The sequence below is a fragment of the Pan troglodytes genome, chromosome 10, assembly GCF_028858775.2.
Source record: "Pan troglodytes isolate AG18354 chromosome 10, NHGRI_mPanTro3-v2.0_pri, whole genome shotgun sequence".
NCBI classification, from domain to species: Eukaryota; Metazoa; Chordata; class Mammalia; order Primates; family Hominidae; genus Pan; species Pan troglodytes.
In genome coordinates, this window is record NC_072408.2 from 45,605,243 (window position 1) to 45,631,923 (window position 26,681).

At 41.6% G+C, this 26,681-nt stretch overlaps 1 protein-coding gene and 1 non-coding gene across 8 annotated transcripts in view; both read left to right on the forward strand.

Annotated features, from left to right (window-relative positions):
* The window catches only part of LIMA1 (LIM domain and actin binding 1), a 107,779-nt gene that overhangs the window by 16,365 nt on the left and 64,733 nt on the right, over positions 1-26,681 (forward strand). For 4 of the 7 annotated variants that reach the window (XM_063785684.1, XM_024347867.3, XM_063785682.1 and 1 more), the window contains one exon: positions 18,306-18,447. In XM_063785684.1, coding sequence (XP_063641754.1) covers positions 18,329-18,447 — 119 coding nt within the window. In that variant the 5' untranslated portion in view covers positions 18,306-18,328. Of the gene's footprint in view, positions 1-12,903; positions 13,030-13,988; positions 14,037-17,142; positions 17,398-18,305; positions 18,448-26,681 lie in introns of those variants that run through there. The other 3 variants (XM_063785683.1, XM_054664248.2, XM_054664247.2) reach the window with 2 other exon arrangements.
* On the forward strand, positions 10,747-10,855 carry LOC112205079 (U6 spliceosomal RNA). Its single transcript, XR_002938943.1, has one exon. It is a non-coding gene; the product is annotated as a U6 spliceosomal RNA (small nuclear RNA).

Below are 26,681 nucleotides of genomic sequence, written 5' to 3' on the forward strand. Positions count from 1 at the left end.
GCACGGTGATTCACACCTGTAATCCCAGCACTTTGGGAGGCCAAGGAGGGTGGATCATCTGAGGTCAGGAGTTTGAGACCAGCCTGGCCAACATGGTGAAACCCTATCTCTAAAAAAAAATACAAAAATTAGCTGGGTGTGACCGGGTGCGGTGGCTCACGTCTGTAATCCCAGCACTTTGGGAGGCCAAGGCAGGTGGATCACGAGGTCAGCAGATCGAGACCATCCTGGCTAACACGGTGAAACCCCATCTCTACTAAAAATACATATAAAATTAGCCGGACATTGTGGGGGATGCCTGTAGTCCCAGCTACTCGGGAGGCTGAGGCAGAAGAATGGCGTGAACCCGGGAGACGGAGCTTGCAGTGAGCCGAGATTGCGCCACTGCACTCCAGCCTGGGCGGCAGAGCTAGACTCCGTCTCAAAAAATAATAATAAAAATAAAAAAATTAGCTGGGCGTGGTGGCACGCCCCTGTAATCCCAGCTACTCAGGAGGCTAAGGCAGGAGAATCACTGGAACCCAGGAGGCAGAGGCTGCAGTGAGCCAAGATCAGGCCACTGCACTCCAGCCTGGGTGACAGAGTGAGACTCTGTCTCAGAATAAAAAAAAGTAAATGTATTGAGTGGCCAACACATATTTGAAAATATGCTCAACCTCACTCATGATTAAAGGAGTGAAAACTAAAACAATAATGTACCATTTTCACACATCTCCTATCAGATTGGAAAAAATAAAAATAATGCTTATTACTGACAAGAATGTGGAGAAAGATTCAAATATAAATGGATGTGACTTTTTTGAGGGAAATCTCAGAATATCTATTTAAAAATTTAATGCATAGGCCTTTTAAACTAGAAATGCTCCTCCTAGGAATTTATGCCATAGATGCACCCCACCCCAGGTAGGCAATAGTACAAGCATGTTCGTTCCTTTCTTATTCATAACAGTGAAGAAGCAAAAGCAACCTACATGTTCATCCACAGGGGCCTTGTTAAATAGGTTTTAAACTATTACAGAATGAAATATTATGAGGTACTGAAAGATTGAGATAGATCTGTATGCCCTGAGGTGGGATGTTCAAGAGGAAATAAATAATTGCTGAACAGCACATTAACATGAAACCATTGTATTTCTAAAACATGTTTGTATTTATCAATTTCTCTGTGCCTCAGTTTTCTCATCTGTAAAATAGGCATCCTGATGGTACCTACCTCATGACTTCATTTCTCTTCAACTAATGTTACTACTTCCATTATATAGTGATGAGCAATTTTTTTTTTTTTTTTTTGAGATGGAATTTTGTTCTTGTTGCCCAGGCTGGAGTGCAATGGTGTGATCTTGGCTCACCGCAACCTCCACCTTCCTGGTTCAAGAAATTCTCCTGCCTCAGCCTCCCAAGTAGCTGGGATTACAGGCATGCGCCACCACGCCCAGCTAATTTTGTATTTTTAGTAGAGATGGGGTTTCTCCATGTTGGTCAGACTGGTCTCGAACTCCTGACCTCAGGTGATCTGCCCACCTTGGCCTCCCAAAGTGCTGGGATTACAGGCATGAGCCACCGCCCTGGCCAGCCATGTTTTAAATAATGACAGCAATTTTCAAGCTAAAAAGTCAAACAGCTGAAGCAAATGTAACATTTTTGATTTTTTTTTTTTTTTTTGAGACGGGTCTCACTCTGTTGCCCAGGCTGGAATGCAGTGACACCATCACAGCTCACTGCAGCCTCAATCTCCTAGGCTCAGGCAATCTTCCCACTTCAGCCTGTCAAGTAGCTGGAACCACAGGCACCCACCACCACACCCGGCTAATTATTAAAATTTTTTTTAGAGATGGAGTCTCACCATCATGCCCAGGCTGATCTTGAACTCTGGACTCAAGTGATCCTCCCACCTCAGCCTCCCGAAGTGTTAGGATTACAGGTGTGAGCCACTGTGACTGGCCAGGAATTATTTTTAATCACAGCCTTATTGATCTAAACCTTGTTAAGTCAATATGACACATAAAGTAAGCTAAACCTAAATAGGAGTTCTAGTATCTGAACCTTTAGAATAATGTTTATTGAATGTGGCTTAGACTCTGAAGCATGCGAAGACTGACAAGATCTGCCTCTGATCTCAAGCAATGTGCTGGGCACTGTTTTACATTTATTGTCTCCTTTAGTTTAAAACAACCCCGTAAGGCAGATTTATCATCTTCCTTTTACATAGAAGGAAAGTAAAGTACAGAGAGGTTGCCATGCATCTGGTAACACTAGAATGGGAATTGGAACCAGCTGGTATTTCCATTCTACTGTCCTGCCTCCAGAGGGTCATGGGGTAAGGGTGGGCAAGGTGAGCCCTGGGGGGGCCACATGAGAATTCTCAGGGACCTCAGTGATCATCTGTTATCTAGTCTAATGATTTTCAAGCCATCATTTAAAAATTATAAAGTTTTATTGAAAAATTATATACCATACAATTCACCTATTTAAAATGCTCAGTTCAGCGGTTTTAATATGGTCACACAGTTGTGCAGCCATCACCATAATCAATTTTACAACATTTTATCACCTTCCAGAGAAAACTCATACCCATCAGCAGTCAATTCCTTGTCTTCCTACTGCCAGTCCCAGGCAACCACTAATTCTTTTTCTGTCTCTATAGATTTTCCTGTTCTGGACCTTTCATATAAATGTAATCATACAGTAAATGGTCTTTTGTGGCTGGCTCCTGTCACTTAGCTTAATATTTTCAAGGTTCATCCATGTTGTAGCATGTGTCAGCACTACATTACTCTTTATAGCCGAATAATATTCCCTTGTATGGGTATACCACATTTTGTTCATCCTTTCATCAGTTGACGAACATTTGTGTACAAGTTCTGTGTGGACATGTGTTTTCATTTCTCTTGAGAGTATATATATATACAGACACACACACACAGAGGAATGGAATTGCTGGATCCCATGGTAACTCTGTGTTTATAATCTTTTGAGGAACCACCAGACTGTTTTCCAAAGTGGCTGCACCATTTTACATTCCCACCAGCAGTGTATAACGGTTCCAGTTTCTCCACGTCCTCGCTAACACTTGTCAAACTATATTTTAACTATACCCCACAATAAGAAATATTTTACATTCCTACTCAGTTTATACACATACAAATAACTGAAACAAAAACTTTTAAAAAAATCTACCTATACTATGTCTGATGCACTTTGACATTTTCGATTGCATTCTGTTCTTTTTCATCAAAACAAACATGTTGGTTCTGATCGCTCAAGTTGCTTTTACAACTCACTAATTGTGACCTGCAGCTAGAAAAACACTAGGCTATTTTAACCCCTTCATTTTGCACAAGAAGAAAGAGGACCCAGAGAAGTGGCTTGTTCATGGCCATACCACTAATTAGTGGCAGATTCAAGATGAGAGCACAAGCCTGTTGGCTCCCTGTTTTAACTTTGACCTCTCAGTAAATTATAGTTGCCCTCTTATTCAGTAGATAAAAATAAAATAGTTTCTATTTTTTAACCTTCTTATCTTTCTCAAGCAGCATTTTAAATTCAGCAACAAACCTGGCTAGAGGAAAAAAAAGAATGAGAATAACTCAATTTTATTATCATGAGTCATTGTTTTAACACAATGATTTTGTGCCGTCTGGACAGAGAAGTACTAGGTGAACCTAGATGATGGGCATCAAATTAGGCAGATTGAATTAATCAGTGCAGTGTCTCAGATTCCTTTTTGTCCAAACCTCAGTGTACTTTTAAAGAGCAGCCATTTTCCTTACACTGTCAAATTTGAATGGCAACATGAAATTGAAGTGGGCAATATAAAAAATATTTTATGTTGCTGTCTTTCCATTTTTCTTAGAATACATGTAGGTCTTAAACCCTTTACTTACTTATTTTTGAGTCAGAGTCTTGCTCTGTTGCCCAGGCTGGAGTGCAATGGTGTGATCATGGCCCACTGCAGCCTCGATCTCCTGGGCTCAAGTGATCCTCCTGTTTCAGCCAAGTAGCAAGGATCACAGGCATGCACCACCATGCCCAGTTAATTTTTATTTTATTTTATTTTACTTTACTTTATTTTATTTTTTGGCAGAGAACAGGTCTCACTATATTGCCTAGGCTGGTCTGGAACTTCTGGCCTTAAGTGGTCCTGTCTCCTCAGCCTCCCAAAGTGCTAAGATTACAGGCATGAGCCACTGTGCCCAGCCTTAAACCCTTTAATTCAGTGTTTTCCAGCATTTGATGAGGGAACCTCTGACACTAGAGTTGCTTCAACGTTCTTCTTATTAAAATGTGGGTTTTTTGAGCCCTTCTCCAGACCTAATGAATCAGAATCATGGGATGGGACCTGAAAAATCAGTATTGTATACAAGTTTCCTAAGTGATTCTATGTACACTCAAATTTGTGACCAACTGAATTAAGTGTTTTTCCCCCTTTATTTCTCATCTTCCTTTTGGTTTCTAAAATTACTATTTGGCTTTGTTACCTGTAGAGCCAAATAGTAATTCATTAGCATTTATAAGAAAACACCTAAATTATCTCAGTAGAAGGAGTTAACTAAAACAATATTGATGGGTTTCAGTTTTATTCTACCTTAGTAGAATACTGGAGACCATTTTTTTGATGGCTATCTCCACTGGTTTCCCATACCTTGGAATGATTTATTTTGGAATAAACATAAACAACCTACTCTATTGTTTGATTTCTTTTCCCCAAAAACACTAGTCTCTAAAAATAGCTGAATCCAAAAAATTATTTCAGATGCCTGGGATCCCTCTCTTCATTAACAAATACTTGAGTGCCCCCCATGTGTCAGGCACTGTTCTGCAAGTTAAAATACAGTGTGATTTTAAAAAATTACAGTGTGAGCCAGACACAGTGACTCACACCTGTAATCCCAGCACTTTGGGAGGTTGAGCTGGGAGGATCGCTTGAGCCCAGGAGTTCAAGGCTGCAATAATTATGATCACACCACTGCGCTCCAGCCTGGGAGATAAGAGTGAGACCTTGTCTCAGAAAAAAAATTACCATCTGATCAGGTAGGGATAGGTCTAATACTTTGAGAACTTACAGGGAACCTTTTAGCCCAAGCTTGAGGGGTCAGGGAAGGCATCTGGAACAAAGTGTCACCCAAGCTGGGACCCATAGCAGAAGGCCAGGGAGGCTCAAGCATTTTCAGACAGAGGGTAGCAGTGTCCTTGGGGGGAGTAGTGTGCTCAGAGAATGGCTTGCATCAAGAAATAACTTGAGCATACCTAAAGATGTGAGGAAAAGCTTGTGCAAAATCCATATGTGCAAAGCTTTGTCCAATTTTATTCAAGCTGCATTTATAGAGTTCCTTCTACTTAGAAAGCAATACACTATCACGCCTGTAATCCCAGCACTTGGGGAGGTCGTGGTGGGCAGATCACAAGGTCAGGAGATGGAGACCATCCTGGCTAACACGGTGAAACCCATCTCTACTGAAAAATACAAAAAATTAGCTGGGCGTGGTGGTGGGCACCTGTAGTCCCAGCTACTCGGGAGGCTGAGGCAGGAGAATGACGTGAACCCGGGAGGCGGAGCTTGCAGTGAGCCGAGATCACGCCACTGCCCTCCAGCCTAGGCGACAGAGCGAGACTCTATCTCAAAAAAAAAAAAAGAAAAGAAAAGAAAGAAAAAGCGATATACTAGATGTCAGAAAAGCAAAAGACAAAGCAGGGAGAGGGGTAAAATAGCATTTATTGATAAGTAAATAAGTAAATAAATGACTTCCTTTTTTTTTTTTTTGAGACGGAGTCTCGCTCTGTCGCCCAGGCTAGAGTGCAGTGGCGCGATCTCGGCTCACTGCAAGCTCCGCCTCCCGGGTTCACACCATTATCCTGCCTCAGCCTCCCGGGTAGCTGGGACCACAGGCGCCCGCCATCACACCCGGCTAATTTTTTTTTATTTTTAGTAGAGTTGGGGTTTCACCATGTTAGCCAGGATGGTCTTGATCTCCTAACCTCGTGAACCGCCCACCTCGGCCTCCCAAAGTGTTGGGATTACAGGCGTGAACCACTGCGCCCGGCCAATAAATGACTTCTTAAGCTCTTATTGGGTGCTAGGTAGAGTTGTACATACTTGACACTTAAAAACTTGTTTAATTCTTGCCGCAGTGAAGGAGTTTCTTTTATCCTCAATTTATAGATGAGGAAACTCAGAGTTTAATAACTTGCCCAAGATCACTCAGCTAGTGTTCGTGGTGAGAGATCTCAATAGCTAGATTCTAATCCATGCCCCATGCCCTTAGCCTCTTGCTATTTTCTTTCCAAAATGTGTCCCTGTGTTAGGCATTTTATATAGAATTTTTGACTAGCTAGGGTAGGTAATGGTATATGCCTCAGAGAAGTAAAGAAATTTGCACATGTCACCACAATTAGAGGCCCAGTGAGAACCTGTAAGTTCTCCTTTTAACTTCAAACTTTGTGTACATTTTGTTATACTATGTTATGTGTTATTTTATTTGATAGAAACAAAAATTCATATACCAATTCTTTGGAGAAAAATGATTTGTAATTAAATGAACTTAATTTGAAGAGTAGAGGTTAAAGAAAGGATAATACATATGATTTGGGTTATGTTATGTTGCATATTGGACATATGAAACTATCCAGCATGGAGTAGAAATTCTAGGACTGGGCTGGGCGTGGTGGCTCACGCCTCTAATCCCAGCACTTTGGGAGGCCGAGGCGGGTGGCTCACTAGAGGTCAGGAGTTCGAGACCAGCCTGGCCAACATGGTGAAACCTCGTCTCTACTAAAAATACAAAAACTTAGCCAGGTATGGTGGTGAGCACCTGTAATCCCAGCTACTCGGAAGGCTGAGGCAGGAGAATCACTTGAACCCAGGAGGCGGAAGTTGCAGTGAGCCAAGATTGCGACATTGCACTCCAGCGTGGGCAACAAGAGTGAAACTCTGTCTAAAAAAAAAAAAGAAAAGAAACTCTAGGAGTGGAAGCCAGGAAAGTTAGGCCTTAGGATCCAGCTTTGGGAATCATGTGGAATAAGTGACTTTTGATGAGTTGAGAGTAAGTGAGCTCGCTCAGAGAAGGGAGAGAGACTGACTCTTTATTGATTCCTGGGAGTAAGAGTGGAGGTAGGAAAAGAGGATTCTGCAAGAAAAGAGAAAAGTGGAATTTATTCTCAATTACACAGCCTCATTTTTGTTGCTTTTGCTCTGGGTCTTAGTGTTTTTGAAGGCACAAAATATCCTTTAAAAGGAGATAAAGAGATCAAATATTATTGAAGTGAGTCTGTCCTGATGTAAACATTTACATTCTTGTTGACCCCTGGGAATTTGGTCAATGTTACAATTGTCCTATTGTCTAGATTCATGTTTCTACACATACCTGAAGCTCTTCCAAGAACAGTAGCAGTGATTATTCTAACATGCCTGCAGACTTGTCTATCATCATGTTTCTGAATAATAGAGTAGTGAGCTTGTTATGTATAACATTTGATGTTATTTAGTGGTTCCATTTTTTTATATTGTGAATTTATATGAGAGTTTGAATAAGCTAAAATTACTGGGTAATTCACAGTTCTGAAAAATATATGCTTCCTCATAACTAGTCTTGGGACTGCAGGATAAGCATTCAGTTTCTGTACTAATTGTGTTTCAGATAAAACTTAAAGCTATGTGTAATTTTATGGAAGGCGTATTTATAGAGTTCTTTCTATTTAGAAAGCAATGTATTAAATACTAGATGTCAGAAGGTTAAAAGGCAAAGTAGATCTGTCCTCTGACTTCAAATATCTTGCTATTGAGTAGGAATTATGAAATTATTATAAGGCAGGGGGGATTGACTTATGCTGATTAGGAATAGGGCTAGGGCAGTTTGGAAAAGGGCTATGTGTGTTCTTTCACTTGAGTCTTTTAAGGTGAATAGGTTGAGTACGGGATAACATTTCAAATGGAGTGAAAAAAATATACGGTGTATCATGGGAGGAGAAGCTGGTTATGGCATAATTTTAGAGATTCTAGATCTCTTTTCAGAAATCAAAGTTCTGTGGGGTTAGGCTTTTTACTATCAGAGAAAGAAGTTATAAATAAGCCAAGAGGGAATACTAGAATGAACCTTGTGATGCTGGATTGGAGTCAGAAATATCAGTATGAATTTATAGTTTATAAAATTTTTATAGGGCTGGGCGCGGTGACTCACACCTGTAATCCCAGCACTTTGGGGGGCCGAGGTGGGCAGATCACGAGGTCAAGAGATCGAGACCATCCTGGCCAACACAGTGAAACCCTGTCTCTACTAAAAATACAAAAATTACTCGGGTGTGGTGGCGCATGCCTGCAGTCCCAGCTACTCAGAAGGCTGAGGCAGGAGAGTGTCTTGAACCCGGGAGGCAGAGGTTGCAGTGAGCCGAGATCGCACCACTGCACTCCAGCCTGGTGACAGAGCGAGACTCCATCTCAGAAAAAAAAAAAAAAAAAAAAGTATAGGTAGATATAGAGCTAAATAAAGAAATGTGTGCGTATAGGCCAGGCACAGTGGCTCACACCTATAATCCCAGCACTTTGGGAGGCTGAGGCGTGAGGATCACTTAGGCCCAGGAGTTTGACACCAGCCTGGACAATATGGGGAGACTCTGTCTCTACAAAAAAATTTAAAATATTAGCCAGGCGCGGTGGCATGTGTCTAGTCCCAGCTACTTGGCAGGCTGAGGTGGGAGGATCATTTGTGCTCAGGAGGTAGGCTGCAGTGAGCTGTGATTGCACCACTGCAGTCCAGCCTGGGTGACAGTGGATTCTGTCACACACACACACACACACACAAAAAGCAGTGTGTATACATGGGCCAGTATACATACATATAATTCTTGGTTTTGTCCACTAAGACGCCTAGAAGCAGTGACATCTCAGTGGCAATGAGCATAACTAGTAGTGCCCAGATGTTAACTTCTCCCATAAAAGAAAACAGGGCTCCTTGGGGAAATAGTTGATTCCAGGGCTGAGGCATGGTAAATACAAGACGAGCCTGGAACATCTTGCAGTGCTAGAAAGTAAGGAAGTGCTAAAAACAAAACAAACAAAAAACAGGGCAAGTTGAGAGAACACTGGAGCCAAGCCAAAAACTCCAAGAGCTGGAACAATTTAAGCAATAAAATAAGGATAGTATTGGATTATAATACAGGGAATAAAATAACTATCTATGAAACCATCCTAATATAAATAAATGGTTGGGCTGGATATGGTGGCTCATGCCTGTAATCCTAGCACTTTGGGGGGCCGAAGCAGGAAGATCATCTTGTGGCATACTGCCAAGGTTACTACTTGAGACCATCACTATGACAGTTACTACTGTTACTACTTGAGACCATCATTATAAGACCGAACTAAGGGTGTGGAAAGCAGAAATGAAAACTTAAAAGTAACTATTTTAAAGGAAGGGGTCAGAGGAAGAAAAAGAGAGTTCCCTGCTTCTAGTGAGCAAAGGCAGCCCACTGAGCTTCCACAGCCCTTCATATTTATTGGGTAGAAAGAGCAGGGAGGAGGAGGTAACGATTGGTCAGCTGTTTAATTGATCACAGGTTCATATTACTGTTAACAGGTATCAATTATGCCTAATCACAAGAAACACTGCTGGTGTGACTGCCCTCAGCATTCCTTCTGGGTGGCAGATGCAATTTGTCAGTTTGCCAACATTCTGCATTCATGAGAACAGTTTGCTGTTTACTCATATAGCCTCCAGTGGTATAATGAGTTGATCACGACCCTCACTCTTTCGGCCTTCAACATCATCTGAGCTCAGGAATTTGAGACCAGCCTGGACAACATAGGGAGACTTCATCTCTATGTAAATGGTTCTAAGTAATGTAAAATCTTCTAAGTAAATGGTTGAATAAATGAGGGAGAACAAATCTTTGTTATAGAAGAATTTCAATTAATAAATGTAGAAAGGATGAGAGTAACAGAAAATCACCATTAGAATACCAGTAATAATTGCCATAAGCAAGACACACCCATGAATGCTAAAATTAATGGGAAAAAGTTTAAGGAGAAACAGAGTCAAAGTTTCCCTCATATATTTATGAATTACAAAGGGAAAACAAATAATAACTTTACAGAGGAGAAACCTGATATACTACATTAACCATGTGATCAAGGCTAATGTCGTGAGTAATAAGACATCACATCAACATCATGTACCCTCTGATATGATGCACTGTGAAGGGAACATCAACTCTGGATTATTCCTTTCAAACATTTATAATCTCAATCTAATCTGAGAAAATATCATGTTTTTTTAAAAAACTTTTTTTTTGTTTTGTCTTTTGAGTATTGCAAGATGTTCCAGGCTGATCTTGTATTTGCCCTTCCCCAGCTCTGGAATCAACCACTTCTCCAAGGAGTCTTGATTCTATTTTATTGGAGAAACCAAGAAACCCAAATTGAGGAACATTCTACATAATATCTGACCAATACTTTCAACAATATCAAGGTCATGAAAGACAAGGAAAAGCAGAGTAACTGTCATAGATTGGGGGAGACTTAGGAAGACACGACAACTAAATGCAGTGTATGATCCTGAAACAGAAATAAGACGTTAATTAAAAAACTGGTGGAATTTCAATAAAGTCTATAGTTAATAGTATTGTACCAGTGCTCATTTCTTAGTTTTGCTAATTGTACTATGGTAATATAAGATAAAGCTAGTGAAATGTATATGGGAACTCTTGTACTGTTTTTGCAACTCTTATGTATGAAATTGTTTCAGAATAAAAGGTGAGTGCTCACTTCAGTCATACATATACTAAAGTTGAAATGATACAGAGAAGATTAGCATGGTCCCTGTGTGAGGTTAACACACAAATTTGTGAAGCAGTCCATGTTTAAAAAAAAAAGTTTTTTAAAAAAAAGGTTAAAGAACTATTAACTTCCAGCCAGGCGCGGTGGCTCACGCCTGTAATCCCAGCACTTTGGAAGGCTGAGGCGGGCGGATCATGAGGTCAGGAGTTCAAGACCAGCCTGACCAACATGGTGAAACCCCATCTCTACTAAAAATACAAAAAAAAATTAGCCGAGTGTGGTGGCACATGCCTGTAATCACAGCTACCCAGGAGGCTGAGGCAGGACAATTGCTTGAACCTGGGAGGCGGAGGTTGCAGTGAGCCGAGATTGCGCCACTGCACTCTAGCCTGGGCGACAGAGTGAGACTCCATCTCAAAAAAAAAATAAATAACTATTAACTTCCAAAAAATGTTCAAGAATGTGAATTTAGTCACTATTTTTGTACAGAAATATAAATTTAGAAATGTAATTTTCTGAAAAAACATTATGTAGCAATGTATTTCATGTTGCTTTTATTTAAAATTCCCTTTGCATCTTGAAGTTTTTTAGTTGTTTTTTTTTTTCTTTTAATTGCTCCCTTTTACCTGATGACATTCAAATTGGGAAGAGAGGTTGGTAGAAAAACTAAAACTCTACAATCTATTTCTTAAAAATAATGTTTTTCTTTTCTTTCTTTCCTTTACTTTTCTTTCTTTTCTTTACTTTTTTTTTCTTTTCTTTTCTTTTCTTTTTTTTTTTGACAGGGTCTGGCTCTATAGTCCAGGTTGAATACAGTGGTGTGATCACGGCTCACTGCAACCTTAACCTCTAGGCTCAAGTGACCCACCTCAGCCTCTTGAGTAGCTGGGACTACAGACACACCACCATGGCCAGATAGTTTTCTGTATTTTTTTTTTTGTAGAGACAGGGTTTCACCATGTTGCCCAGGCTGGTCTCAAACTCCTGAGCTCATGTGATCTGCCTGCCTCGGCCTCCCAAAGTGCTGGGATTACAGGCATGAGCCACCACATGTGGTCCATTTTTTCTTCATAAGTGAGTTTGTAGTTTTCACTTTGTTCTAATTTTTTGAGGCTATGTTCAGGAAGCCATACAGCTTGAATAAGTAACCGTCTCAGGAGAAAAAAAAGAGAGGAGGCCACTGAGATCGGATATATAAGAACAGGATTTTATTAGTGGCTTGGGGAGGGCTGGTTGCAGGGCCAGCTCATTTATTTTTTGGTTTGGTTTGGTTTGGTGGTTTTTTTTTTGTTTTTTTTTTTTTTGGTTTTGTTTTGAGACAGAGTCTTGTGCTGTTGCCCAGGCTGGAGTGCAGTGACACAATTTTTCTTCTGCCTCACCCTCCCGAGTAGCTGGAATTACAGGCATGCATCACCACGCCTGGCTAATTTTTGTATTTTTAGTAGAGACAGGGTTTTACCATGTTGGCCAGGCTGGCCTCGAACTCCTGAACTTAAGTGATCCACTCACCTAAGCCTCCCAGAGTGCTGGGATTACAGGCATAAGCCACCGCGCCCGGCTGTTTTTGTCCAAGCCTGGTTTCTGAGAGACAGTTTCCTTGGTCAGGAGAGTCTGTAAATGAATTTATTAGAATAGGTTTCTTGGAGCAGTTACCGGCCTAACCATAAGCAACAGCTTGAGGAAGCAGATACCTGGGGCAGATTTCCCAGTGAGTCACTCTTCAACTTTTCAAGGACCTTTGTTCGAGAGATCTTTATCTCCAAGCTACAGCTTACCCTAGGACAGTTTAGTGGCCCATCTCAAGCTACCTGGTTTGATAAAAGAACATTGATCCTGGGAGTTAGAACTCTAGCTCTAATACTAACCAGCTGGTGACTTTGGAAAATGATTGGAGCTTTATGCATCTCAGTTTCCTCACTGTAAAAAAGGGGATTTGGTTACTTGATTTCCAAGCTACTTTCTTAATGAAAAAAATCTGCCATTTGTATCTGAAACTGAAGGCATCTTCCTTCTCAGCAAACTGTTCCCCTTTCCATGTATACCATTTATTTGTCATGCAACGATCCTTCTAGTCTCTGAAGCTAAAAATCTGTGTTTGTTTTTGTTATATGTTTCCTTTAACTCTTGCAGCCAACTGTCTTCCAATCCAGCAGTTCTTCCTTCACAGTTCATGTGGTAGTAGAATGCATATGACTGAAGAGAATGGGTTTTGGAGTCTGAAAGTCTGAAAATGGAACTCATATCTGAGAGAGACTGTGTGGGTGAGGAGAGATAATATACCTTTCTTTTTTTTTTTTTTTTTTTTTTTTTTTTTTTGAGACAGAGTCTCGCTCTGTCGCCCAGGCTGGAGTGCAATGGCATGATCTCGACTCACTGCAACCTCTGCTTCCTGGGTTCAAGCAGTTGTCCTGCCTCAGCCTCCCAAGTAGCTGGGATTACAGGTGCCTGCCACCATGCCTGGCTAATTTTTTGTATGTTTAGTAAAGACAGGATTTTGCTACATTGGCCAGACTGGGTCCGGAACTCCTGACCTCAGGTGATCCGCCTGCCTCAGTCTCCCAAAGTGCTGGGATTACAGGCGTGAGCCACCATGCTGGCCCCAGTACCACACCTTTAATGCAGGCCAATGAAAGCCAGTTACTACAATGGAGGGTATTCCAAGTGGGCCCAGGATAACTTTTAAGTTTCCCTGAAAGCAGGAATGATTATCTCTGATATTCACCACTCTGGGAAGATACTCACCACTATTCTCTTACTGAAAAATAATTTGTATGGGTTTTCAGCTAGGTGGTTCAGGGATTTTTCTAGCTGGTTTTCTACATTGGCTAAAAGTGGCGGTTTTAATCATTCTTCATTAATTGTAGTTGAAAGAAAATGGACTTTGGAATCAAACAGAATATGCGTTTGAATCCCAGCTCTGCTACTTTATAGCTAAGTGATCTTTGTAAAGTTAATATGTCTGAATCTCAATTTTGTTACCATAAATATAAGACAATTCTGTAGAATGATTGTGAGGATTGAGATATATGCAAAGCATAAAGTTAGTGTCTTAAAATCTTCCAAGAGTCGGATTTCTAACTTTAGCTTTGAATTTGTAGTTTCCTATTGTATATAATTTGGATTTCTCTTGCTGACATGTATGTCTCAACATGTGAAAATCAACAGTCATCATTTTCCCTCTTCTTTCTATATTTACTGTCTCTGTTAATGGAATCAACAGCCTTCCATCATTCGGGTTTGATGATGCCAGCTTTGATTCTCTTTTACCGTAAGTTCATTTTATTCTAAGAACTGTCAATTTCTCTCTTCCCACTTTTCCATTTCCACCTACCCTAGTTAATTTACGAATTTAAACCTTGATTACCTCTCACTTAGTTTCAGGATCTTCTTGACTAGTAATTTAGACTCCAGTCTTTTTCCCTCTTAGCAAGTTGCACACTACTGCTGAATAATATTTTAAAATATGATGTTAGTCATGTTACATGCTTTTTCAGAAACTTTCTGTGTTCCACCAGAGAGACTGTGGTTAATCCATTACAGAGATCTTATCTTACAGGTGTGGATATTGAGGATCAGAAACTTTTTTTGTTATAAAAACCATGCATGTGCTAAGTAAATAGCACATTAAGATTAGACCTAATCACCGATCACTCATGGGTTACTTCTTCCCACTATTGAAATATGGTCCAAACTCCTTAGCATGGTTTTCTTCCCAGTCAGGCCCCATTATGTCTTTTTTTTTTTTTTTTGAGACAGAGTTTCGCTCTTGTCACCCAGGCTGGAGTACAGTGTTGCAATCTCGGCTCACTGCAACCTCCGCCTCCCAGGTTCAAGAGAGTCTCTTGCCTCAGCCTTCCGAGCAGCTGGGATTACAGGCGCGTGCCACCACGCCCAGCTAATTTTTTGTATTTTTAGTAGAGATGGGGTTTGGCCATCTTGGGCAGGCTGGTCTCGAACTCCTGACCTCAGGTGATCCGCCTGCCTCAGCCTCCCAAAGTGCTGGGATTATAGGCGTGAGCCACCACACCTGGCCAAGTCTTGTCTATCTTCAACTTCTCTTGAACCTAGAGTTTAACTCACTCCCCAAAGGTGCTAATGCTATTCTCCTCCTTCCTCCTCCTGCCTTCACTTTGATGAAATTCTGCCCGTTCTTTAAGTCCCAAGTCATCTGATATTTTTTCCTTTCCCTCTCACAAAGCCAGAAAATCAGGTCTTGTATTCCTACACCACGCATAGCCTCTAACCACATTCTGTCTTGTACTATAAATATTTGTGTGTGTGTCAGCAAGCACAGTAGATTATGTACACCATTCAGGCAGGGACATCTCCCTACATCTCATAGGAAGTAGTTATTCAATAACCTGGTACCAGAGTCTATCAAAAATCATGTATTGATTCTCACCTTTATCTGTTTCATAGGTACTAATCACATTGCTAAGAAATAACATTATGCTTCTGTGAAGACAAGTGTGGTCAGGGTGAGAGTCATCTCATTCCCTGAGTGTAAGAACTCTAAGAACTGTGTGCCTCTCCTAGCTGTATACCAAAATAGATGTTCTGACTTTTCTTAACTTTCTGGCTGGGAGTAATCAAAACCACGGACTTAGACTTGGGAGTTAACCTTTTTTTTCTTTATCATGCTCGGTATCTCAAATAATAAATCCTTTTCCTTTTTTAGAAACATACCTTTTTTTTTTTTTTTTTTTTTTTGAGGTGGAGTCTCATTCACTCTGTCACCCAGGCTGGAGTGCAGTGGCATGATCTCAGCTCACTGCATCCTCTGCCTCCAGGGTTCAAGTGATTCTCCTGCCTCAGCCTCTCAAGTAGTTGGGATTACAGGGGTGTACCACCACACCTGGCTAATTTTTGTATTTTTAGTAAAGTCTGGGTTTCACCATGTTGGTCGGGCTGGTCTCGGACACCTGACCTCAAGTGATCTGCCTGCCTCGGCCTCCCAGAGTGCTGGGATTGCAGATGTGAGCCACCGTGCCTGGCCTGCAAATGTATCTTGTATATTTTTTTTCCCCTTTGATCCAGAGTTGATCTTTATGGAAGAACTGACAGTATTTATACCCACAACTATATTGGTAGTATATTTCTACCAAATAATATCTTAAAGCATTCATTAGCATTTCCTTAACTTGCCTTACAGAGTTTTAAAAAAACTATGATAGTTTCATATAGTTAAGTTTAGCTGAAATGTTTGTTGCTTCTGTGTCTTTTTCATCTTAGAGAAGGGGCTGGCATTGTTTGGTGAGTCTGCCAGTTTAATACCAGATAGACAAATAGGTATCATGTATTATTTGGTACATTCCAGTTTATTGCAAAGTACATGTATAGAATTACGATTATTTTGTTCAGGAAGAAAAGAAAACATTAAAAACACTAAACAGTAACTTTTATTGCTTACTTATTCTGTATCAGGGTCTTTTCTTCTTTATCTTATTTATTTCTCATAAGAATACTGTGAAGTAAATGCTATTATTATGGATGAGAAATCCAAGTTTTAGGGAAACTTTTCATTAAGCGATGAGGCCAACATTCCCACTTAGACTTATCTGTCTCTAACCCAGAGCTCCTTACCATTAAAGGGCATACTATGCCTTCCAACATGAGGATTAAAACATATTAACAAAACTAGTATTATTTTCTGACAAGGATTTCATTGGAAGAACAAATATTACATGTGGAACAGTAGTAGTGTGGTCTTTTAGAATTGTCCATTGCTTATTCTGCATCACGGGACTTTTTTTTTTTTTTTTGAGAACATCTTGGTCTGTCACCCAGGCTGGAGTCCAGTGGCGCAATTCATAGCTCATTGTAGCCTCCAACTCCTGGGCCTAGTAGCTAGGACTATAGGTGTGTGCCACCACGCCCAGCTAATTTTTAATTTTTTGTAGAGAAGAGGGAGTCTTGCTATGTTACCCAGGCTGGTCTCAAACTCCTGGCCTCAAGCTATCCTCCCAAAGTGCTGGGATTACAGGTATGAACCACCATGTCTGACCCAGGACCTTTTTTTTGAAACGGAGTTTCGCCCTTGTTGCCTGGGCTGGAGTGCAATGGTGTGATCTCGGTTCCCTGCAACCTCTGCCTCAAGCAATTTTCCCGCCTCAGCCTCCCAAGTCGCTGGGATTATAGGCATGCGCTACCACTCCCGGCTAATTTTGTGTTTTCAGTAGAGACAGGATTTCACCATGTTGGTCAGGCTGGTCCTAAACTCCTGACCTCAGACCTCAAGTGATCCACCCACCTCGGCCTCCCAAAGTGTTGAGATTACAGGCGTGAGCCACCATGCCCAGCCTGACCCAGGACTTTCAATGTGAAATGGCAGCTTGAGTTGCTGGATTTAAATACTCTCTGTGTTCTACAGCTGTCAAGGTTATTGAAAGCAGTACCTGATGAACCATACATTCAACCAGATCAGTTATGCTCTTCGGTTGCCAAGAGCTGCAAGTAGTACTTTATTTTTCTTTTACTTCTGGTAAGCTGTGAATTAGCAGTACTTTATTATTATTTTTTTTTTAGTTTTCAAGACTCCTGGATCAGAAACAAAGTGGTACTTTATATTTTTCACTCTTCAAATAAGGAAACTGTTGACTCATTTCTAATCTCTCGTCTTCTGGACAAAGGTTGGAACTCCTTTCCTTTGGTAATTAGTGGGGCAAAATAACCAAACGATCCACATTAATGGGTAGGGACTAGGTGATATCAAGGGTATGGCTTTATGTATTCTTTGGCTGAAAGGGATGTTAGAAAATAGGGTTTGTCTCCTGAACTTAAAGTACGTTATACTTCTCCTTGATAAAGACTTTAAAATGATAATTATAACAAGAGTTAATGATAATAATTATACTTAAAATGCTCTTAATACTACTGTAATATACCCAGTATTTTAAATATATTATCTCCTTAAATCTATATCAAAACCTCCTAAAGATAGATATTATCCTTATTTTTTAGCTGAAGAAAGTGAAATGGAAAATATTACATAATATGTTCAAGGTAACAAAGTTAGGATTTCCCCGAAGTCTGTCTCACCTTAAAGCCCTGCTTTTCCTATTACACCACGCTGCGCCCCCAGCTCTCTCCCTGGCACTGAGTGGCCAGTGCTGCAGAGCTTGGGGAGAGAGGGCAGCCAAAAGAAACTTGAATGTAGGTAGAAACTAATTTGGACCTGGCTCTACTGAGATTCTGACTGTACCTCCCCTGGGATGTAATTCAGAAGAGGGAAACATTTCACTCCAAATGTGACTTTGGAACAGACTTCAGTTCAGGGAAAGGCCAATTGATGTTTGCACAGTGGGGTCAGTCATAAAATGGAACTGGAAGGGACCTTAAAGGTCATCTGGTGTAGCCTCCTTTTATAAGAAACCACAACCCAAAGATATTGGATCATTTGACCAAGGTTACACAGTTTGGGGGAGAACAGTGGAGGAATGTGGTCTGCAAGTTTAGGGCTCTACCACACCACTGCCAATCCTTGGATGTTGGAGAATCCTCTTCTGTGTCTAATGTTCTGACTTTCTTTATTGCATAGGTATTTCAGTGTCTGTAGACAAGATGGAATCATCTCCATTTAATAGACGGCAATGGACCTCACTATCATTGAGGGTAACAGCCAAAGAACTTTCTCTTGTCAACAAGAACAAGTCATCGGCTATTGTGGAAATATTCTCCAAGTAAGTGCTGATCCTGGTCCAAAAGGACCATCTGTCTGGAGCACACATTGCCACCTGTCAGGGAAATTGGTGAAGGAAGTACATAATGTAAAATAATTTTATTGGGCGCCTCGTGGATTTTAAACACTATATGAGGCACTGTGGAGAAGGAGGAGGAGGGTAATAATCAGAAGATACATTCTATTCTTTGAATTTTTGTTTAGTTTGTGGAAGAAACAGTTATAGACACAAAAATTATTTTAAAAAAGATAATTATGAAATAATTATAAAGCAAAATATCAGCAAGTCTAAAATGAATAGGAATGAGGATTAGGTACAGAATAAGAGACAGAGCATCACGGACAGGAGCTCATCAGGAAGGCTTTCTGGTTGAGATGAGTTTTGAGGCGAGTTTTGATTTGGTTGAATGGTGCGTTAAGCACTCTCTATACCTGCACTTTCCAATGTGGTAGCCACTATATAGGTGGCTATTTCAGTTTAAGTTAATTAAAATTAAATAACATTTAAAATTTAGTTATAAATGTTTACCAGCTGCATTTATCACTTTTCAAGTGCTCAGTAACTACTTGTTGTTGGTGACTGTCGTATTGAACAGCACAGAAACATTTCATCATTGCACGAAGTTCTGCTGAAAAGTGTAACCTACACAGGCACACTACAGCCCACTGGCTGCTGATTAGTAAATAAAACTTTATTAGAACACATCCGGTCAGGCGCGGTGGCTCATGCCTGTGATCCCAGCACTTTGGGAGGCCGAGGTGGGTGGATCACTTGAGGTCAGGAGTTCAAGATCAGCCTGGCCAACATGGTGAAACCCTGTCTCTACTAAAAATACAAATATTAATCGAGCGTGGTGGCACATGCCTGTACTGTAGTCCCAGCTGCTCAGGAGGCTGAGGCAGGAGAATTGCTTGAACCCAGGAGGCGGAGGTTGCAGTAAGCTGAAATCGTGCCACTGCACTACAGCCTGGGCAACAGAGCGAGACTCTGTCTTAAATAATAATAATAATAATAATAATAATAATTCCAGCATTTATTTTGCTTTTGAATCTCCAGTTTGGGCAGGATCTCTGCTCTACTTAGCATCAGCCAGGGTGGCCCAAAGGCTGGGAGCTGTAATCATCAAAAGGCTGGCTCACTCACAAGTCAGGCGGTTGATGCTGTCATCTGGGATCTCAGCTGGGGCCATGGTAGGAACACCTACACATGGCCATTCCATGTGGCTGTTTGGCTTGGTGGCTCAGTTCCCAGGGCAATCATCCAGAGACAGAGGGAAGGAGGGAAGAAAAGGGGGAGTTCAAAGTTGTGTTGCCTTTTATGACCTAGCCTCGGAAGTCATACAGTATCACTTTTACCACATTCACTTCATTAGAAGTGAGTCACTAAAGCTGACTCATTTCGGGGAAGGGCAATTTGACTCCACCTTCTCTGATAGGAGGAATGTCAGAATTTTTTGGACATTTTAAATTTTTTTAATTAAAAAAAAAATGTTGAGACAGGGTTTCACTCTGTCACCCAGGCTGGAGTGCAGTGGTGTGACCACACAGCTCAGTGCAGCCTCAAACTCCTGGGCTCAAGCAATCCTCCCACCTCAGCCTTCTGAGTAGCTGGGACTATAGGCACACACCACTGTGCCTGGCCTGGACATGTTTTAAAATCATCCTATATTCTGATTCAGTATGTGTGGATAGAGTCCAGGAAATTATGTTTTTAACAAGTATCCCAGGTAATTTTTACCTTCAGGGAAGTTTAAGAAGCACTGGTAGTGGAAGGGATGGACTTGTGGAGTCAAAGCACTGAGCTTGAAGTGGAATGAGTCGAGTCTAAGATAGGAGATTGAAGCAAAGGATTATGGAAGCCGAACACGAATAAAGGGAATAGGAAAGCAAGCAGTCTGCCATGGAAAAATACAAAAGGGAGAAGGAACTGGTGTAATTCATTTAGGGCCAGATGGAAGACCTCGGATGCTCTGCTAAGGTTAGGATTTAGTAAGAAAACCAGGGAACGCAATTGGTTTTCATGTGGGGAGAGTGACATGATCAGACCGGTATTTTAGAAAAAGCCTTCTGGCAACAGTGTAAAGCTATATTAGAAAGGTGAGAGATTGGTAACATGGAGACAATTTATGAGGCTCTCTTGGGAACCCAAGTGAAAGCTGTTGGGGGTCAAGGGGGAACAGGAATAGAGAGAAAGGGAAGGATATCAGACGGTGTTGAGATGTGATTATGGGACTTGGAAACTCCCTGTCCTGCACAGAAACTTCTCCACGTTCTTACCCTTTTCACCCTCCTTAGCCCTACCTGTCTTTAACTAAACTTGGCTTTCCCTTGACATGCATGACATGCATTCTGTGTTTGAGCAGTGGCTGCCTGCTCTTTCTTTTTTTTTTTTTTTTTTTTTTTTTTTGAGATGGAGTCTCACTCTGTCGCCCAGACTGGAGTGCAATAGTGCAATCTCAGCTCACTGCAACCTCCGCCTCCTGGGTTCAAGCGATTCTCCTGCCTCAGCCTCCCAAGTAGCTGGGATTACAGGCACATGTCACCAAGCCCGGCTAATTTTTGTATTTTTAGTAGAGATGGGATTTCATCATATTGGTCAGGCTGGTCTTGAACTCCTGACCTCATGATCTGCCCACCTCGACCTCCCAAAGTGCTGGGATTACAGGCGTGAGCCACCACGCCCAGCCTGGCTGCCTGCTCCTTCTGCACATGCTTCCCTGAAATATTTTGGGGGCCAGGGTTGCTACTCTTCTATATCTCCAATACTGTTTCCCATTCATTGTTTCTCATGCCTGCTTCTGAAGTTCTAGACATGTGCTTTCAGGCTCACATCTAACTATAATGCACTGTTATCCTCCCCTTCATTGCAGTGGCGTGCCAGCCTCCAGGGGACGCTGGCTTCTAGCATCATTTTTTTTTTTAGTGTTTCTCACTGGGGGTGCTATAGCATTTGGGGTAAGGCAGATCTTCCCCATGCAGGATATTCATCATCATGCCCTCCTCTAAATGAACCCATGACATTGTGACAACCAAAAAAGAAAAAAAAAAGTGATAGGGGAGAAAACCCAACAAGATTCTAACACGTGTGTCTAAATGTCCCCCAGGGCCATTGGCACCAATGGTGTCCTCATTGAAGAATCACTGGGTCCACATCAGTGACCTGTCTGATACTTTGGGCTCATAATTTCTTTTCTTTTTCTCTCTCTTTTTTTTTTTTTTTTTTTTTTTTTTTGAGACAGGGTCATACTCTGTCGCCCAGGCTAGAGTGCAGTGGTGCAATTATGGTTCACTGCAGACTCGACCTCCCAGGCTCAAGCAGTCCTCCTGCCTCAGCCTCCCAAGTAGCTGGGACCACAGGCATGCACCACCATGCCCGTCTAATTTTTTATTTTTGTAAAGACAGCGTCTCACTATGTTGCCCAGGCTGGTCTTGAACTCCTGGATTCAAGCGATCCTCCTGCCTCAGCCTCCCAAAGTGCTGGGATTACAGGTGTGAACCACTGTGCCCAACCTGGACTCATAATTTCTTGATCTTCCCTGTTTCTGCAACCTGCATGTTGTCTCCCATGCCTCTGCCTCCCGTCTCAACCTATCATCACTCAGAATCCTTCTCTGAAATGGTGCATTTGGAGAACCTACTGTTTGATTGCAGCCTTCTGTTTTTCCACTTGTTTAACTCTTATTCCCAGTGACCCTGTGTTTTGACCTCACCAGGACACCCAGCCCTGGATGTCAGTCCCCTTCCTGGCCTCACTTTCTTCCTTGCCCAGCTCAGTCACTTCAGTGAGGCTCTCACCTCTTCCCCAGTGCCTTTCTCACCACTCTATTCTGTCATTGTCCAGCCCAGCCAGTTCTCATTAGGATTTGGGTCCTATAGTAGCACTAAGGAGAGTTAAGAGGTTGGAAAAGGCTTCATCTTTAGGGCCTTCTTAATCTTGCAGAGAGAAAGTGCAGAGGGATCTCACAGGTCCTTCTCACGGTATACTGGGTTCACTGTCTTTTCTCCATGAAGGCTGAAAGGATTGCAAAACTGTCAATCCTGAACCCATTAATTACAATCAGTGTGCCAGGCACCATGCTAGACCCTTGATAGAAACACATACTATTTTGGCTGGGCACGCTGGCTCATGCCTGTAATCTCAGCACTTTTGGAGGCCATGGCAGTTGGATCATTTAAGGTCAGGAGTTCAAGACAAGCCTGCCCAACATAGTGAAACCCCATCTCTACTAAAAATACAAAAAAATGGCTGGGCGCGATGGCTCACACCTGTAATCCCAGTACTTTGGGAGGCTGAGGCGGGCAGATCACGAGGTCAGGAGTTCAAGACCAGCCTGGCCAACATGGTGAAACCCTGTCTCTACTAAAAAATACAAAAATTAGCTGGGCATCGTGGCCCATGCCTGTAATCCCAGCTACTCGGGAGGCTGAGGCAGGAGAATTGCTTAACTGGGACCTGGGGGGCGGAGGTTGCAGTGAGCCGAGATCACGCCACTGCACTCCAGCCTGGGCTACAGAGCGAGACTCTGTCTCAAAAAATAATAATAATACAAAAAAATGCAAAAATTTAGCTGGGCAGTGGTGGTACGTGCCTGTAATCCCAGCTACTTGGGAGGCTGAGGTGGAAGAATCACTGGAGCCTGGGAGGCGGAGGTTGTGGTGAGCCAAGATCATGCCACTGCACTCCAGCCTGGGCAACAGAGTGAGACTCCGTCTCAGAAAAAAAAAAGAAATATATAAAATATATACTATTTTGAATCCTAACAAAAACTATATGAGGAAGGGGCTTTACCCCTCTTTTATAGTTGAGAAAACTGAGGTAAAGGAAGTAACCTGCTCAAGTTAATATTTGAGTTTGTTCCTGTCACATATTTTTCTTCTGATGTGCTTAACACATGGAACTGGTTTGGAAAGATGAATAGAGTTATTTGGTAGGCTTGGAGAATGCTGAAGACATTCCAGAGGAAGGGGAGCAACAGGAGGTAAAGGCATAGAAGTAGGACAGGTGGTGGTGTATACTGAAAGGAGTGAAAACCAGGGAATCAGCCTGGATTTCTGTTCTAGGTTTTATACTCAGTGGAAACACGTTGCTAATATTACTTAAGGTTTGTAAGGTTCACTCACTGCAGCTTCCCAAAGAAGACTGCAGGACTATTTTCCGAGATCAGTTGAGATCAGGCGCGTTGAGGGTGGTATGCCTGTAGACTACAGGACTATTTTCCACAAAGCGTATACTAATGTCTGTTTCCAACACCTAGTGGCTTTATATTATGGGGTTTGCAAATAGTGAGTCCTATACAAGCCTAGCTAAAAACAGTAGGAAAACTTAGGAGGTCTCTGATCAGAGATTAATATGAAAGTGTTGTTTGGAGGAAGCTTAATCTAGCTGATGTTTGTAGATAAGTCAGCTTTACTTTCTAATTGTTAACAGTGCATTTTGTGTTTATATGTATAGAAGAGTACTTTTTCTAGCATCAGAGCTTGTGTCCCATGGTCCTTTATAGCTGCAGGCTTATTTCTCTGACTAAGCCTCTATAACAGTCGTTAAATTTGAGGTAAGAAGTTCCTATTGATACATCCATTTGAATAGCTAGCTTTGGTTTCACTCACCACTGACTTCAGCATAATATGATCCTTCATTTGATAACAGTTGACTCTTTGGGTGGAATTTGTTTGACTCATACATTTTTGGAATTAAAGAGAATCTAGCCTGGTAGTTTTTAAACTATCTTAATTGCGGTCTTCAGAGGAATCTCAGGGCCAGTTCTCCAACAATTGGAACACCCTAAGGGCTAAACCCAAGCCCAGATCCCAGGCCCAGATCCCAGTCCCAGATCCCAGGCCCAGCCCTTTAGATTTTCCATTCCAGCAATCCTGCTTTGATCCCTTGTAAAGGTTAGGTTCTATGTAAGACAGCATTTGAAGAGAGGGTTCTGCAGCTAGCAGAGCTTGAAACCACTGGTCTGGCTAGCATTTGCCCTACTCCTTTGACAGATTAGGAGCTTGAGGATTAGCAATTATGACTGAAGGTCATACACCAAGATGGTAGAATTGATGAACACAGCACGAAGATCCCTAACCTAACCCCCTGCCAGCATGCCTCTACCTTATCACAGCTTCTCCTGTTTTTGTTATAACTTTACCCATTCCTAGTTCCAGGAAACAGGAGGAGGCCGGGTAGAGAGGATCACTTGAGTCCAGAAGCTCAAGGCTGCAGTGAACTATGATTGCACCACTGCCTTCCAGCCTGGGTGACAGAGTGAGAACCTATCTTAAAAAAAAAAAAAAAACAAAGAGCATTCATATTTAGTTTTCTGTGACTATTCTTCCTTCAATAAGAAAAAAGTTGACCTTCAAGTCAGCCTGGTTAACTTCCTCTTCTTTCGCTTCTCTGTAGCATTTTAGTGTTGAAATTTTTCCAGAAGAAAATACATTGCTTAAACCTTGGGAGTTTCTGTTTTCCCTTTTTGGCTCAGCATTCCCTTTGCTCTATTTGAGGGCATACAAGCAAGAGTCATGGCTCAGGAACTCTGTTTTCTGGCCTTAGAAAAATTTGAGACACTGTTATTACTCCCCAGATAATTTTAGCGTCCTCCATCAGCTGCCTGCCCCACAGCTGAGCATTAGTGAGCAGTTGCAAGATTAAATTCCTTATGTAAAGAAAAGGAGGCTGGACCGCAAAAAAAAGAAAAAAAATCTGGGAAGGAAAGAGGAACAAAATTTTAATTACAGAAATTTTATTGTAAATGTTTTATTTTCTCAAATTTGGATCTTCAAAATGGTGCCCCCATTTTGTGTCCTTCACATTTTGTGTCAGAAGAATGCTAGTTGCTGTAAGGGCCTCTGAGAAAAGTCTGAGGCCTGAACACTGAATTCAGAAGTATTGAGCCTCAGTCTTGTGGCAATCTAAGAGTACAAAATATAAAAGTACCAGGGATCTAACTTGGAAGAAAGAGGTGGTGTAGAGCCTTTCTCCCTGTTATCTACTATTTAGCAGGAACTTCATTACAAATAAAAGGTGGAGATATTTGAGTAGGGGTTTGAGAACAGGATTAAAGACAGCCTTTGGTGTATACACCTGGTCTTACAGATGCCTCCATGCTAAAAGGACAAGGCTAAAGATGAGAACTATTTTTATTTTTTTTTTAATCTATGTTTCTATTAGACACTAAAGGGAAGGGAACCTCTGAGCTTATTTACTCAACTAACCACAATGTAAATACCTTGCCTTGGAGAACAGTTGGCTAAATATAAACCTGTCTGCCAATTGGTTCTAGTTTTCATATATTGTATTATTGCTGTAATATACTGTAGATGATTATCCAAGGGGTGTGGAAACGCAAGTTCAAGGCCAGTTCTAAGTTCCTTTTTATAATAGCTACAATCCACTGTATCCCTGAATTCTCACTTTTAGGGAATCTCTTAGACAGATATATTAGTACAAGTGGGAAAAATATACGTACAAGGACATTCCCCAAAGCGTTATTTGCAATGGTGAAAAACTGGAAACAATCCAAATGCCCATTAAAGGAATATGGGTGAATTAATTATAATGAAAGAGGATTGCCAAGATTACCAAACACTTCCGTGTTGCTAAATCAAAGGGATGTTTTTTGGCCTTTATCTTACATGAACTCTCACCACTTTTTCCCTCCCACATTTTTGCTTCTCTTGGCTTCTCTGGCAGTCTCATCATTTTCTTCCTCCCCCTCTGTCTCTTCCTTGTCAGTCTGTCTTATCATTTGTTCTGACTGCTGAAATGTTCGAGTCTCCAGGACTGAGTTCCAGGCATCTTCTCACACTACACACTGCTTGCAGATGTCATCTACTCCTGTGGCTTTAATACCATCCATGGGCACACAAGTCCTAAATGCATACAACTAGCTCAGAGCTTTCTTCTGAGCTCCGGACACATGCATCTCATCACTGCTACCACCAAATGGATGTTTTAGTTAACATGGCTAGCATTGAACTCTTGATCTTCCCCGTTTCCAAATTTGCTCTTCTTTCACAATTCCTCGTCCCAGGAAGCATTACTTCCATTGACTCAGCTGCCAGAAACCTAGGAATCATTCTCTCTTCCCCATCTGATTACTACCCTACTGATTCTTCCTCGAAATATATCTCAAATCTATTCACTTTTCTTTATCTCTAGTGCCATTATCTCTGCAGCCCAGCCAGCATTATCTCTCATTAATGCCACCTCCATTCTCAGCCCCTCCAGTCCATTCTCCACA